The following is a 15,727-nucleotide window of genomic DNA, read 5'->3' as shown; positions in this document are numbered from 1 at the left end:
TAAATACTTTTATTGATTTGTGGAATATTCTCAAATTCTTTGGAGGGCGGTCTATGACATATGTCACTTTATTGGTTATTAAACTTGTCACAGTTGATTCTGGTTGGTCTGCCTAGCTAGGGCTGGCTCTGTCTCCGTTTTCATAGAGCAGTGAGCACACTCCATGTATGTCTTTGCCACACCTGTGCTTATACAGCTTGCCTTCCTGGTTTTATTTTCTGTATGTGAACTTGCTAAGCACCAGCCGCAGAGTGCTAGGTAGACTCTTTCTTACCAAAGCAGTAATGCATTTATTCTGCTTCTTTTTAAAACTCTCTCCCCCATCAGTCAGCCCATTAAAGCAGATGTCCTTTTTATTCATGGCCTTATGGGAGCAGCATTCAAAACGTGGCGCCAGCAGGACAGTGAGCAGGTTTTAACGGAAAAGATTTTAGAGGATGAAGCCAGCTATACGACGTGTTGGCCCAAGGTAAGGAAGTGCCACCTCTGATAGGCCACTTTCTCCGTGACGTGCTGTGGCGTCTCTGGCTATTGAGGCCCGCATTCGGATTTGCTTATTTTTCTCTTTTTCCTGGGATTTTTCTACCATGCAGTTTTTTTGTCCTTTAGGGACTCTTGTAGTATATTCACGAACAGCTGGGCTTGTCACCCTGCCTTCTTTTGTGTCCTTTCTGGTTAGGGTGTGGGCTAGAACTCTAAAAGAATAGTTCATTGAGGAAAAAACGGGCAACGACCAGTATTAGTTCACTCCTGTTAAAAATATAACAAATAATACATTCATAATGGTTAGCTAGTTCTATGATTTTAATAATTATAGAAATAGAAATACTTTGAAGAAATCATTCTACTTTGGATTTCCTTGGCGGTATTTCTTCTGAGAGCCTTAAGTCTGGGATGAACGGATGGCACGCAGGATAGCTAAAGCTCAGTGAAGACGGAAATTCGTGTCGTTTCCAGGGCTTTGTCCCGCCGTAGCTTCTCACCTTCACGGAGGCGAATGATTTGCACTTGGGCAACACTGATGTATGGAGAGGACAACTGGCCCTGGGTCCACAGACAGAACTGTGACCGTAATTCGTATCTCTGCATTCTCAGCTCAAATCTCCAACTGTCACACTGTACTGTCTGTCCTGAGACCATAACTTTCTGTTAAATGCTTTCTAAAAGCCAATTTGATCTGGACTCGAAAAACTCCTTCCTTTTGGCTATAGCACATTAAAACTGAGAATATTCTCTTGAAACTCCCATTGGCTTTCTGCTATAAATATTGATGCCTCTTTGTGACCAGAGACATAAAAAGATAAAATGCCAGAACTGGTTTTCTAGTCACCTTTTAACTTTATTGTAATGCTATATTTTACAGTCGTCAGTCTACAGTGGCCTTTAGTTACAGGTGTCATTAGCAAACTGGAGCAGGGGAAATTCATGTGTGTTCTTCTGTACCTTATATTTTGCGTAGACATGGTTGGCAAGAGACTGTCCTGCTCTCCGAATTATATCTGTGGAATATGACACCAGCCTTAGCGACTGGAGAACGAGGTGTCCTATGGAGAGGTACCAGAGGACTGGGAGGAAGGGTCGGGGTCCAGGCCACAAGTGAACCCTCAGGGATAGAGGGGAGCTTTATCTTTTGATGCCACAGACAGAATTTTATTATGAAAAACCTAACCTTTTTTTTTCTTCTTTCTAGAAGGAGATAGTAAGATATAAACAATGAAATAGTGTAAGGCTAAGATACAGTGTCAGTGTTGGGTTCCTACAGGGGTTCATTTATAACTCTTCCAGTAGTAAGGACCATGGATTCTATAGCAAAATTTCCTTTACTCCCAGAAGTAAACGCAAGGCTTTTTGCTTTTGTGTTCGCAAGTGTATCGGCTACAGGAAGCAAAGGAAAAGACGGTGAGCAGCGTAGGCTCACCACTTCTGTGAGACTCTGTCACTTCTGTGTCCTATGTGCTGATTGTATATATGGGAGGAGGAGCACTGGACCTCTGGGCCCTAGATGGTAGCTGCTTCTACCTTTGACCCACTGTGTGATCTCAGGTCCTCTAACTTGTCTGGGAAGCATGGTCTGCAAATTGAGAGCGTTGGTCTGAGTCACTGTTACTAAGCTGAGCGCCGTCTCTGAATGGCCCCCGTGTAGGTGCCAGAGGAGGTGTTCTGAGGGTCAGCAGGCAAGAGCTCAGGGGTCTTTCCCCATTGCACCAGGAGGAGCTCTGACAAACCTTTATTGCAAGGAAAGGTTTTTATAGATAAACAGTTTGAAACTACCAGAGTAGATAATTTTGAAGTTCCCTTTTAGCTTGAAAATCACTTTGAATTTTCTGATTCTAATAGCTTTCTGGTATTTCTAAATAAACCAAAATGATGAAAGCTTAATGTCTGCAGCATAAATACAAGTAGAACAAAGTGGAATGGCAGCTGACCATGTAGGTGAGCTCAGAGGACATAACACAGCATTATTTTCAGGCCACATCATCACAGGGACACACATCCTAAGTTGTGGGGGCAGTCAGTGTGAGATCCAACTTGTAAAAATTGCCAGATGCATATTAGATGCTCAAACCCTGCTTGTTTAGTAAGTGAATGGCTTGGTCTGGGCCTCGATATTGCCAGTTATGCCAGTGTGACTAAGTTAGAAATGGGGAATGAGCATTTGTAGAGAGAGAGAATAGGGGTATTCCTGACCCCAAAATGTAGTATTGTAATATTGGCCCAATGACAGTTCTTGCCTTAAAAACTTGGATAGTAAAATTTGGATGGGGGGAGGGTGTGAAATCAATAGCCTCATATCACGCCTGCTGTTTTCATTTTGTTCAGAAAGTCCATTGCATTCAGGAGCAACGAACTTCTAAGGAAGCTCAGAGCTGCTGGTGTTGGGGATAGGCCAGTCATTTGGGTATCACACAGCATGGGAGGTAAGTATGTTTCATTTTCGTGAAGCCAGCGCGTGAGGTTATTGTCAGCTGGTGGGGCTAACCTGTTACCACAGCTCCCTGTTTCACTTACTGCTGGCCCCTTTTCCCTCTAAATTAATGTTTTTGGCCATAGCTAAGAGTTTTTAAGTTACTACTTTCCTTCCATCCTAATTGTTTTTCTACAAGGGGACCACTAGTAACCTTATCAAAGGAACATGCATTCGGCAACGTAATGCTTTCATGTAGCAATAATCAGTAAACATCAGAAGCAGTCCGTGGCTTCTATAAGCCTGATTTGTGAATATCCCTCAGCGTTCCTGGCTAGTCCCTGTGCTCCCCTTTCTTCCCTGCACCCCCAAGCATCACAGAGCCCACAGGCCCAGCCTTGAGCCTGCTGAGCAGGGGGACGTGTGAAGGCAGATGTCTGCTCTTTGGGTCCTGGTGTGCGCTTGCTAAGTGTCATCTGCTCCTCTCAGCTCACACGAGTTGTCACCACCCACCTTGGAGAGGGCCTTGCTACAGCCTCTGGCCTAGTTTATCTGATGAAACGCTCAGGATTGCAGACTCTGAGTTGGGGCTTTTTGCTGAGACAGAGGTAGATGTAGCCCTTTGTGTCCACAGACATCCACAGTTACCATCTAAGTGACCTTTGTGTTGCATTATCAGCTTCAAGCTCAGGGTGCGGGGATGGAAGCAGTGGTGCCTTCCCAGGTGCATTTTCCTACAGAAAAGTTGTTTTCCATGGTGGAGAAGCTTTATGGGGCTCTTTTTTGAATATTAGTACTGTCCTAATGGTGTGGTCACTAGTGGGCCACTGGGGGGAGGATGGGGAGACATGGTACTGCATATTTACTTCATTGATGGACACCCAACATGGCAATGCCTAGTACTTCTGTGGGATAGTGTATCCTGTGATTGATAGAAGATCTGCCTTTGAGGTGAGTTTCTAGAATCTTACCTGTTTGTAGGCTTGTGTTACGTACAGTTGACCCTGGAACAGCATGGGGTTTAGGGGCACTGACTACCCTGTGCAGTCAGAAATCTGCGTAGAACTTTTGCCTCCCCCAAAACTTAGCTACTAATTGCCTACTGCGGACCAGAAGCTTTACTGATAACAATCAGTTAACCCATGTTTTATGTATGTATTCTATATGTATTCTTACAATAAAGAAAATCATAAGATACGTTAATAGTACTGTATGAAATCCATGTGTGTAAGTGCACCTGTACCATTCAAACCATGCTCTTCAGGGGTCAGCGGGATTCTAGATCAGCAGTATTACCGAGTGTTAGTATTTTAAGGCCCTGTCTGTTGGACTCTAGAGAATTATTTAAACTTTAAAGAAAACATCTCTTTTTGTGTTATTTGTTCCACACCCCCTCTTGTTTTAGGATAATGGAGGGAAAAAAAACAGCTTATGCATTGTTTTTCTTTGTGTGGCTAGGTCTTCTTGTAAAAAAGATGCTGTTGGAAGCCTCTAAGAAGCCAGAAATGAGTACTGTTATAAATAATACCAGAGGAATAATTTTTTATAGTGTCCCTCATCATGGATCCCATCTGGCTGAATACTCTGTCAATATTCGCTATCTTCTTTTTCCCTCTTTGGAAGTCAAGGAACTCAGCAAAGGTAATATTTACGTTCTGTCATGAAGGGGAATTGGGATTGTATTAATATCAGTTATACAGGAGAAGGAGAAAAAGAAGATGGTTTCTAACTTGGCTATATTATCCATCCCATTTTATTACTTGTATACAAATTGTGTTTTAGACTCTCATGGAAAATTTTTAGTTTGGGCTTGATTTTTCTTTGATACCTTTCCTTAAGCCATTATTTGCTCAAATATAACAATTTTATATAACTTAAAATTTTAAATATTTAAGATAGTATTAATGTTTTAAGGATTATTCCATGCTTTTTTCCATGAGTTTGGAAAATCAACTGTTAAACAAACTTAAGATTTTCAGGATATTGATTAGATTATAACATACTTATTTTGATTAATAAACGTTTTCTTTGTTTCTGGAACCCCTGTTAATCAATTTGGAGGCCAGTTGTCTTTTTGTTCATATTTTCTCTGTCTTCTGCTTTATGGAGAGTTACTTAACTTTTTCTAAACCTTTTACTGAACTTTATTTTTTGCAGTCAAGTTTTATATTCCAGAAGCTTTCTTGTTTTCTGATTCTTTTGAAATCATTCTAACCATACTAATTAGAGTTTTTTCTTAAAGTTCCTTTATGTTTCTTCACTGAGTTCTGTGTCTTCTGTGCCCAGGTGTTTTGTTTGCTCACTGGGTCTCTTTTAGGTTATAAGCTATCCTCTAGGGTCTGGTATGTCTTGGTTGCCTTTTCCTAGTTGAGGACGGGGGACAGGCACTCTGTGATTATAGACAGGGCTCACTGATGGGAAGCTGTGCTTTAGGGTGAAGGTGCCAGCCAGCACACTGAGGGATCCCAGTCCCACATATCACATTGCCCCCCATGCTTCTGGTCAGCCGGTAACATGTGGAACCTCTCCCTCGGCTGCTGGCCTCTGTCCGTTCGTGTGTGGCTTTAGCTCTGCTCTCATCTTAATGACTTCTTAGGAAGGAGAGAAAATCAACAAGTTACTATCTTGACTCAGAACCCTAATTTTCTCTTTACGTAATTCATAATAAATGTACTAAACAGAATTTTCACAATCTTGTTTTCTGTAATTTTACAGATTCTCCTGCACTTAAAACACTACACGATGACTTTCTGGAGTTTGCTAAAGACAAAAATTTCCAGGTGCTGAATTTTGTAGAAACACTGCCAACTTACATTGGTAGCATGATTAAACTGCATGTGGTACCCGTGGAATCAGCAGGTATTCCTTCTTTTGAAATCTGGTTGCTATTAGATGCCTGGTTGGTGGTACTTATATTTAATTATAAACAACCCATTTTTATACTCAGCTTCTCAGTTTTAGGAGACAGTTATATGAAGATCTAGATTCTATTATTCTTTTCAGCTATAGATTAAAATTTCTCTGCCAGTATACAACCTTGGCATTACCCCTTCCTCCCGTCATTTTGCTGACAGGGGTTAATTGGTTGCCCCAGTGAGCTCTGTTCTATTAAGGTAGGAATTCAAAGTCCTTCTATCAGCTACAATGAAAGGGGCATTTACCAGCCTGATAATTGACTTGTTAAAGCTTTCTCCATGCAGCTAAAGGTGTGGAAGCTTTAATAAATGAAAGATTTTTTTTTTTTTAACATTTGGGGAATAGTCAAGCAGGATTATAAAATTTCTTTTATAATCCTGGTTTTGAAGGAAATAACCAGTACCTATTACTGTGGTGTATTATAGTTATTACAGGCTCATTGAGGTAGGGCCCAAATCTTAATTCTCTATACTGATTCCTATATTACTCAGTATGTAGTGGATAACCCACACATTTCCCTCCTTGAAATGCTTTTCTCTCATCTGGCCAACCTGGTGACCTCTGAGGCAGGGTTAGGTGCTGTGTTAGTGGCACTTGGCCATACTGAGAGCTCTCAGGGACAGGGGGAGTCTGGAGTGCCTGCCAGATGGTTCTTCAGCCTGTAGAGCAAGTTTTGTCCGAACTCCGTTATGTATTATCTAAATAAAATGGACGACTCAGTACTCTAGGAGAACCTGAAGAGGCTTTACCATGAAGTATACGTTGTACAGGGAGGAGCTACTATTTAGTGGTTGAAGAACAAAAGGAGTTTGGCAGCTTGAAGCAAAAGTAAAGGTAATACTGTGGACCAACTGTTTGTAGCGATAGAGCCTTGTCAATCTGCCCTTTCTTTGGGGTCACAAGGAGGTTTGTCTTCCTTCATAACCAGCACCTGCATTCCTTACCTGGCAGTCCTCACCAGGACTTCTTGCCACTTCCATCTACGTGTGCTTTTTTAGGCTGAAACATCAGAAACTCAACTAGATCTCTCAAGCACTAAGTCATCCTCCCCCTGGCAGAGTGAAGAATGGATCCTATGTGAGACATTCCCATTCTTGTCATCAGGACAGGGGAGCTCATTACGAAGTATAATAATATAAACTCTAGAAAAAGTAGCATGCATGCGCATAAAGGGTGTGATGATACCGCTCAGGTTCTGCTCACTATTAAATGCCGCAGGCCAGAACACACACAATTTATGAAAAGCTTAAAATTATACCTACTGAGAATCCATTCTCGTGTGATTAGTCACATGTAGTTGGTCAAACTTCCAGTTTCTGTATCTAATTTTTAGAGTTCCTTATCACAACCAAATCACCATTTAGAACTACCCATTCATCATCTTTCCATATTAACAGGGGACGTCTAGATTCTTACTTAGATTTTATTGACATTTTTGTTTTCTTCAGATTTAGGCATTGGAGATCTAATTCCTGTGGATGTTGACCATTTGAACATTTGTAAGCCAAAGAAAAAGGATGCTTTTTTATACCAGCGTACCTTACAGTTCATCTGTGAAACTTTAGCCAAAGACCTTGAAAACTGAGTTAATCTTCTTCCATTTTGCAAGAAACTTGGTGTTCCGTTTCTTTTTTTAAGCTCTGAGCCATCATGCGGACATAGTCACTGTGGCGTCGACGTGGTCTGGAGGGTGTTGCAGGCAACAGAATGTGGTTCTCAGTTCAAGCACTGTAAAGCACCAACACAGAGTGGCAATCAAAGAATGAAGGGCTATAAGAAATTCCATGTGTGCCAGCTTATGTTTTGCAGTGTTGTCCCTGGTGCAGGGAACAAGCTGCTAGGGATAGAAAATGCCTTTTGTCATCGGTGACTGTTTCCAGCCCACGCTAGGAGGAACATGGATGGTTTCTAAAGAGAGAACAATCCTCACCTTCCATAAAAATACCATTTGGAAGGTACCTAGACTAGAGAGGAGACGGAACTAGAATATAAAAACTTTTTGTTCTGGGTTTCCATGTGCTGTAAATTAAAAAAAATATATATCCGTGTAAACCTTCGTCTCATATGTTAACTTTCTCAGACCTGTTGTCATCCATGGGTCAGTTCCTTATAAATTTTTATTTTCATATTGCTGAAAACAAATATTTCTCTTTTTAAGAGAATTATAGCCTATAGTAATTCTTTCCAGACTGTAGCTGCCTATACTTCTAATTTTTCCCAGATAAGGATAAAGTAGCTAATCCATTATTGACCAGAGTATGAAATAAAACTATTGTAAACCATTATATATACTAACAATACTTAGTATCAAGGTTCTCTTTAGCTAAATAACGTATACCTTTCTTTCATGCTCATTAGAAAGTTGCTTCAGTTGACCTTGAGCATGTGAGAAATAGGAAATCATGTAGTGCGTGGCTCAGTCCGTAGAGCATGTGACTCTTGATCTCGGGGTCGTGAGTTCTAGCCCCACATTGGGTGTAGAGATTGCTTAAAAATAAAATCTGTAAAAAAAGAAAATAAATAGGAAATCATGTTGACTTTTTATTTTTAAATAACAGCATTATTAAGATAGAAATCACATACTCTAAAATTCACCCTTTTAAATATACAGTGTTGTACAACCCTCCCCACTAATTTCAGAGTATTTCATCATCCCCAGAATTAACTCTATACACATTAGCAATCATTCCTCACCTCTTTTACCCTCAGCTCCTGGCAAACATTAATCTACTTCCTCTCTATGGGTCTGTCCTATTATGGACATTTCATATAAATGGAATCATACAATGTGTGGCCTTTTGTGTCTGGCTTCTTTTTTTTAACCTGTTTTCAGGGTTCATTTATGATGTATCAGTACTTTATTCCTTTTTATGGTTGAATAGTCAGTTGTGCGGAGATATACCACATTTGTTAATGTGTTCTTCGGCTGATGGATATTTAGGTGCTGTTTTTGGCTGTTAAGAATACAACTGAAACGTTTATGTACAAGTTTTTATGTGCACATATGTTTTCCATTCTTTTGGATATATACTAAGAATGGAATGGCTGGGTCCTGTCTTTAGCATTTTGAAGATGGTAGACGTTTGTAGATTGGGAGAGTCAAAGCTAAAACTGGAGTATAGCATCTGAAGGTAAACTGAAGTCATCAACATTAATTATGTACCAACCTATAAAGTGACTTAACCACTTGTTTTATTATGTAGATACAGTGAATGTAACCATTAGCTAACAATAGTAAGTTAGCTAACAATAAGTACTAGCTAATGTATGCCTATTTGCATATCTTAAAAGCTGCCCCCTAAGGCTCAGGTTTCTAATTTAGCGCTCACGTGTAGAGACTGATTGTGATACTCCATGGAGACTGGAGAGGTGGAAGGGAGCCATATCTGCATTCTCCTCCTGGCCCATTTCAGGTCACCGGTACCTCCCTGGAAGAACTTTCTGCATTTCTGGTGCCCTGGCTTTTGTGGCTGCTACCCAGGGAATACACCCCTTGATCGCCTGGCTCTGGTGGCCAGCAGAACTTGTGTTTGCAGGTCCCTCAGGACTGTCGCAAACAAACCATTCAGGGCTCAGCACAGAGATAGAAACACCCATCTCCCAGTCTTTCCTTGAAAGAAGTCTATTTACATACTTTAAAAGAATAGCTTCCAATCAGCCTGCTTCTAGGTACTGACAGATCCTCCTCCCCTTTGGAACACTGACAGGTTTCGGCAGACCTTCAACTGGTGGCAGACCCTAAGAACAAAGAAGGCAGCTTGGGAAGGTTTGAGAGAGAACCCTGAGCTCAGCAGGAGATGGAGAAACTTGAATGACAAGTTTCATCGCCTAAATAAGCCCACTCTGTCAAGATTGGGAGAAGTGGCTGTTTTACATGATGCACAGAAATCAACAGAAAGTGTTGAGGAAAATGATTAAACAGCAATATAGAAGATAAACTTGAGAAACAGACCTTAATGATAGGGAGATAAGTGACCTGATAGAGTTCAGAATAATAAAGTTTTTCACCAAAGTCAGAAGAATAATCATTGAGCAAAGTGAGAATTTCAACAAAGACCTAGAAAATATAAGCAAATACCAAACAAATTATAAAGCTGGAAAATAAACTGAAAAATCCAATAGAGTGTTTCAATGACGGACTAGATTGTGTGGAAGAAAGGATCAGCAAATTCAAAGGATGGCAGTGGAATTTATCCAATCAGGACCAAAAAGAAAAAAGAATGAAAAAGAGTGACGATAGCTTAAGGGACTTATGGGATGCCATCAAGCCAATCAATATTTGCATTATAGGACTCATGGAAGGAAAAGAGAAAGGGGCAGAAAGCTTACTCAAATAAATAATGGCTGAATTCTTCCCCAAACAGAAGTCCAGAGAATACCAAGTAAGATGAATCCAAACATATCCACACCAAGACAAATTACAGTTAAATTGCCAAAAGTTAAAGATCAGAGAATCTGAAGAGTAGCAAGAGAAAAACAAATGGTTATGTACGAGAAAACCCCATAATGCTATCGGCAGATTTTTCAGCAGAAACTGTAGGCCAGAAAATGGCCTAATACAGTCAAAGTGCTGAAAGAAAAAAATTGGCAATCAAGAATAATCTACCTGGCAAAGTTCTTCAGAATTGAAGAAGAGATAAAGAGTTTTCCAGACAGGTAAAAGCTGAAGGAGTTCAACCCCACTAGACCAGCCTTACACAAAATGTTCAGGGCAATCCTTCAGGCTGAAATGAAATGATGCCAATTAATAACAGGAAAACATATGAAAATATAAATCTCACAGGTAAGGGTAAATATATAATTAAGAACATGCTAATGTAATAGTGGTGGGTAAATCACTTATAAATCTAGTATGAGGGTTAAAAGAAAGTACTAAAAACAACTATAACTACAATTTGTTAATGGATATACAACGTAAAAATATGTAATTTGTGACATCAAAAACAAATGGGAGGGGTAAAAACAGCTTTAGTAGGCATTTGAACTTAAATTGTTAGTTTTGAAATGATTTATAAATATGTTGTATGTAAGCTCCATGGTAACCTCGATGCAAAAACTTACAGCAAATACACGAAAGAGAAAGGAAAACAATTAGACATGGCCTTACTATTGCCATTTTATTAACCATTGCTGTAAGTGGACTGAATTCTCTAATTCAAAAACAGAATCACTGAGTGGATTTAAAAAACCAAACAATATGCCACCTGTAAGACACTCACTTCAGCTTTAAGGACACACACAGACTGCAAGTGAAGAGATGGAAGAGATATTCCATGCAAATGGAAACAGAAAGCTGGGGTAGCTGTATTTATATCAGACAAATTAGACTTAAAGCCAAAGACTGTAATAAGGGACCAAGAAGGTTATTATATGATGATAAAAGGGTCAATACATCAAGAGAATAGAACATTTATAAATATTTACACACCCAACATAGCACTTAAATATATGAAACAAATATTAACACACCTGAAGAGTAAAGTACCCAGCAATATACTAGCAGGGACTTCAATCTACTTTTCAACAATGTATATATCATCCAGGCAGAACTCAGTAAACATTGGACTTAAATGACATATTAGACCTGATAGACTTAATAGAGAACTACAGAACCTTCCATCCAACAGTAGCAGAATACACATTGTTCTCAAGTGCACACAGAACATTCTCCAGAATAAGTCCTACATTAGGCCACAAGTCTGAAACCTATCAAGCATCTTTACTGACCACAGTGGTGTGAAACTAGAAATCAATGAAAAGAAAACTAGAAAATTCACAAATATGTGGAGATTAAACATGCAACTGAATAATGGGTCAAAGAAGAAATCAGAAGAAATAAAAAATACCTTGAGACCAATCAAAATGGAAATACAACATACCAAAACTTAAGGGATGTAGCAAAAGCAGTTCTAAGAGGGAAGTTTATAGCAGCAAATGCCTACATTAAGAAAAATTTTCAAACAACCTGACTTTGTATCTTAAGGAACTAGGAAAAACAAACTAAACTCAAAGTTAGTAGAAGGAAAGAAATAAAGATCAGCATGGAAATAAATAGATTATTAAAAGATTAAAGAGGGGCGCCTGGGTGGCTCAGTTGTTTAAGTGTCTGACTCTTGATATCAGCTTGGGTCTTGATCTCAGGGTCATGAGTTCAAGCCCCACATTGGGGTCCATGATAGCCGTGGAGCCTACTTCAACAACAACAACAAAACAATAGAAAAGATCAATGACACTAAGAGCTGGCTTTTGAAAAGATAAGCAAAATAGACAAAACTTTAGCTACTCATGCCAAGAAAAAAGAGGGAGGACAAGTAAAATTAGAAATGAAAGAGGAGGCCCTTCCTCCAGGGGAGCTATTGAAGAGCAGCAGCCATGGCTCCACTGCTACCTTACGGCCATGGGCCTCAACAAGGTCCACAAAGTGAACGTGAGCAAGCAGAGGCACAGCTGCTGCTGCAGGTGCCTCACCAAGCACATCAAGTTCGTGTGGACCATGATCCGAGAGGTATGTGGGGTCACCACATATGAGTGGCATCCTATGGAGCTGCTCAAGGTCTCCAAGGATAAGTGCACCCTCAAGTTCATTAAGGACAGGGTGGGAACATACATCCATGCCAAGAGGAAGAGAGAGGAGCTGAGCAACGTCCTGGAAGCTATGAGAAAAGTGGCAGCCAGGAAGGACTGAACCCCTCCCCTCTAAGTAATAAAGCCTTTTTGGAACTTAAAAAAGAAGAAGAGACTTACAACTTACACATACTGAGAATTTTAAGAGACTAATAGGAACAATTATTTGCCAATAAAATGGGCAACTCAGAAGAAATGGAGAAAATCCTAGACATACAACCTACCAAAACTGAATTGTGAAGAAACAGAAAATCTGCACAGTCCAATTATTAGTAAGGAGATTGAATCAATAGTCAAAAAAATCCAACAAAGTCTCAGAGGACATCATTTCACTCGTGAATTCTACCAAATATTTAAAGAAGAATTAATACTAATCCTTCTCAAACTCTTCCAAAAAGTAGAAGAGAAGGGAATACTTCAAAACTCATTTTATGAGGCCAGCATTACCCTGAAATAAAACCTGACAAGGACACAAAAGATGAAATAGATGTAAACATGGTCAGCAAAATAACAGCCAACTGAATTCAACAGCACATTAGAAAGATCATACACCACGATCAAGTGGGATTTATTCTAGGGATTCAAGATGGTTCAACACCCGCAAATCAATCAATGTGATACACCACATTAACAGAAGGAAGAAAAAGCATTTGACAAAATTAAACATTAATTCATGATAAAAACTCAACAAAGTGGATATAGAAGGAATGTACTGCAATTTAATATGACAAGCCCATAGCTAACAACATCTGAAGAGATGAAAAACTAAAAGCATTTCCTCTAAGATCAGGAACAAGAGTACCCACACTCGCGCTCCCCCCCACCCTTTTTTTGCCACTTTTTATTGAGCATAGTACTGGACAGCCTAACCAGAGCAATTAAGCAAGAAAAAGAACACTCATCCAATTGTAAAGGAAGTAAAACTGTTTCTATTGGCAGACTACATTTTATTTAGAAAACTAAGGACGCCACCAAAAAAACTTTTAGAATAAATGAATTCAGTAAAGTTGCAGGATACAAAATCAATATACAAAAATCAATTAGGTTTCTACACACTAACAACAAACTATTAGAAATAAGAAAACAATCCCATTTACAATTGCATCAAAGAATATCTAGGACTAAATTTAAACGAGGTGAAGGATCTGTACACTAAAACTATAAGACATTGATGAAAGAAATAGATACAAATAAGTGGAAAGATATTCCACGCTTATGGGCTGGAAGACTTAATATTGTTAAAATGTCCGTATTACCCAAAGCAATCTATAGATTCAATGCAGTTCCTATCAAAACTTAAATGGCATTTATTCTCAGAAAGAGAAGAAACAATCCTAAAATTCTTGTGGAACCAGAAAAGACCCCAGAGAGCCAAAGTGATTTTGGAGAAAGAAAAACAAGGCAGCACACTTCCTGATTTCAGACTATATTACAAAGCTACAGTAACCAAAATAGTATGATATTGGCATAAAAAGACAATAATCAATGGAACAGAATAGAGAGCCCAGAAATAAACCAGTACATATATGGTCAGTTTATGAAAAAGAATATATTGTTGGGAAAGGATAGTCTCGTCAATGAATGGTGTTTGGGAAAACTGGACAGCCCCATGCAAAAGAATGGAAATGACCTTCTATCTGTACTATACAGAAAAATCAAGTCAAAATAAAGACTTGAATGTAAGACCTTAAACCATAAAACTCCTAGAAGGAAACATAGCTATAAGCATCTTGACATTGGTCTTGGCAATGATTTTTTGGATGTGACACCAAAAACAAAGGCAACAGAGACAAAAAAATAAAATAAAAATTGGAACATTATTAAACTAAAAAGCTTCTGCACAGCAAAGGAACCACTGACTAAAAAGGCAGCCTACTGAATGGTAGGAAATATTTGCAAATCATCTATTTGATGTGGGATTAATATCCAAAATATATAAAGAATACATACAACTTAATAGTAAATATCAAAGGATTTGATTTTAAAATGGGTGTTTTTCCAAGGAAGACATACAAATGACTAACACGTACATGAAAAGGTACTCAATATCACTAATCATCAGTTCAAATCAAATTCAAATCAAAACCATAATAAGATATCCTTTCATGTCTACTAGAATGGTTATCATCAAGAGATGAGTGATAAGTGTTGGCAAGCATGTGGAGGGAAGGGAACACTTGTGCACTGTTGGTGGGAACGTAAATTGGTGTGGCCACTACATAAGACAGTATGGAGATTCCTAAAAAAAATCTAAAATTACCATATGATACAGCAATCTCATTTCTGTGTAAATACCCAAAGGAAATGAAAACAGGATATCGAAGAGATATCTGCACTCCCATGTCCATTACAGCATTACTCACAATAGCCAAGATAAGGAGACAACCTAAGTGTCTATTAATAGATGAATGGATAGAGAAGATTTGATATGTACATACAATGGAATATTATTCAGCCATGAGAAAAGAGGAAATCCTGCCATTTTTGACAACATGGATGGAACTTGAGGGCGTTATGCTAAGTGAAGTAAACCAGACAGGGAAAGACATATAGCATATGGTTTCACTTATATGTAGAATCTTAAAAAAAAAAAAAAAAAAAAGTCAAACTCCTAGAGACAGTAAAAAAGTGGTTTGCCAGAGGCTGAAGGGAGGAGGAAATAGGGAAAGGTCGGTAAAAAGGTACAAACTTTCAGCTCTAAGATGAGTAAGGCCTGAGGATCTACTGTAAAACATCGTGACTACAATTGACAACACTATAATGTATAATTCAAATTTGCTAAGAGAGTAAAACTTGGATGTTCACACACACACACACACAAAAATAGGTGATGAACGTGTTAAATTAACTAGATGGGGGAATCTTTTCACCATATGTATTTGTATCAAATCACCACAAGTATACTTTAAATCTTAGTTTTATATGTCATTTATACCCCAATAAAGCTGAAATTAATTTTTTTCATTAAAAGAATTTTAAACATTCACTGAAAGCTTTAAGAACTACATATTCTGTATATGCTCAGGTCCATTTCTTCTGTTTCTATTTCAGATAATCTATTATATTCCTTCAAGCAGTACTCTTTCCTATTGTTTTGACTTCTCTTTCCTACATGTGATTAAGTAACAAATGCTATCTAGTCTACTCAAAAGGACCAGAATCCCTTTCCATTTCTACTGCCACAGTCTCCAGTTCAGGTTTCCACATTTGGCTTGGGATATAATAAACTCCTAGTCGGCTTCTCATTTTAATAATAAAATAGAACTGTAATTCAGTAAATAG

The 15,727-nt window shown here is 38.8% G+C and overlaps 2 protein-coding genes across 4 annotated transcripts in view; both read left to right on the top strand.

The window, feature by feature from the left end:
• The window catches only part of SERAC1 (serine active site containing 1), a 45,773-nt gene extending 37,163 nt beyond the window's left edge, over positions 1 to 8,610 (top strand). For all 3 annotated transcript variants that reach the window (XM_011219567.3, XM_019795111.2, XM_034669385.1), the window contains 6 exons: positions 328 to 469; positions 1,460 to 1,554; positions 2,821 to 2,918; positions 4,364 to 4,546; positions 5,621 to 5,764; positions 7,270 to 8,610. In XM_011219567.3, coding sequence (XP_011217869.1) covers positions 328 to 469; positions 1,460 to 1,554; positions 2,821 to 2,918; positions 4,364 to 4,546; positions 5,621 to 5,764; positions 7,270 to 7,406 — 799 coding nt within the window. In that variant the 3' untranslated portion in view covers positions 7,407 to 8,610. The remainder of the gene's footprint in view (positions 1 to 327; positions 470 to 1,459; positions 1,555 to 2,820; positions 2,919 to 4,363; positions 4,547 to 5,620; positions 5,765 to 7,269) is intronic.
• A 3,543-nt stretch (positions 8,611 to 12,153) lies between these two features.
• Positions 12,154 to 12,880, top strand: LOC100483242 (60S ribosomal protein L36-like). The gene has a single exon (XM_034669386.1). It carries the CDS (start codon positions 12,219 to 12,221, stop codon positions 12,504 to 12,506), a length of 288 nt encoding a protein of 95 aa, XP_034525277.1. The 5' UTR covers positions 12,154 to 12,218; the 3' UTR covers positions 12,507 to 12,880.
• Positions 12,881 to 15,727: the final 2,847 nt, after the last annotated feature.

This window comes from Ailuropoda melanoleuca, chromosome 10 (genome assembly GCF_002007445.2).
Source record: "Ailuropoda melanoleuca isolate Jingjing chromosome 10, ASM200744v2, whole genome shotgun sequence".
NCBI classification, from domain to species: Eukaryota; Metazoa; Chordata; class Mammalia; order Carnivora; family Ursidae; genus Ailuropoda; species Ailuropoda melanoleuca.
The sequence above is the reverse complement of the archived record's forward strand: the minus strand, read 5'-3'. Positions and strand labels throughout refer to the sequence as shown.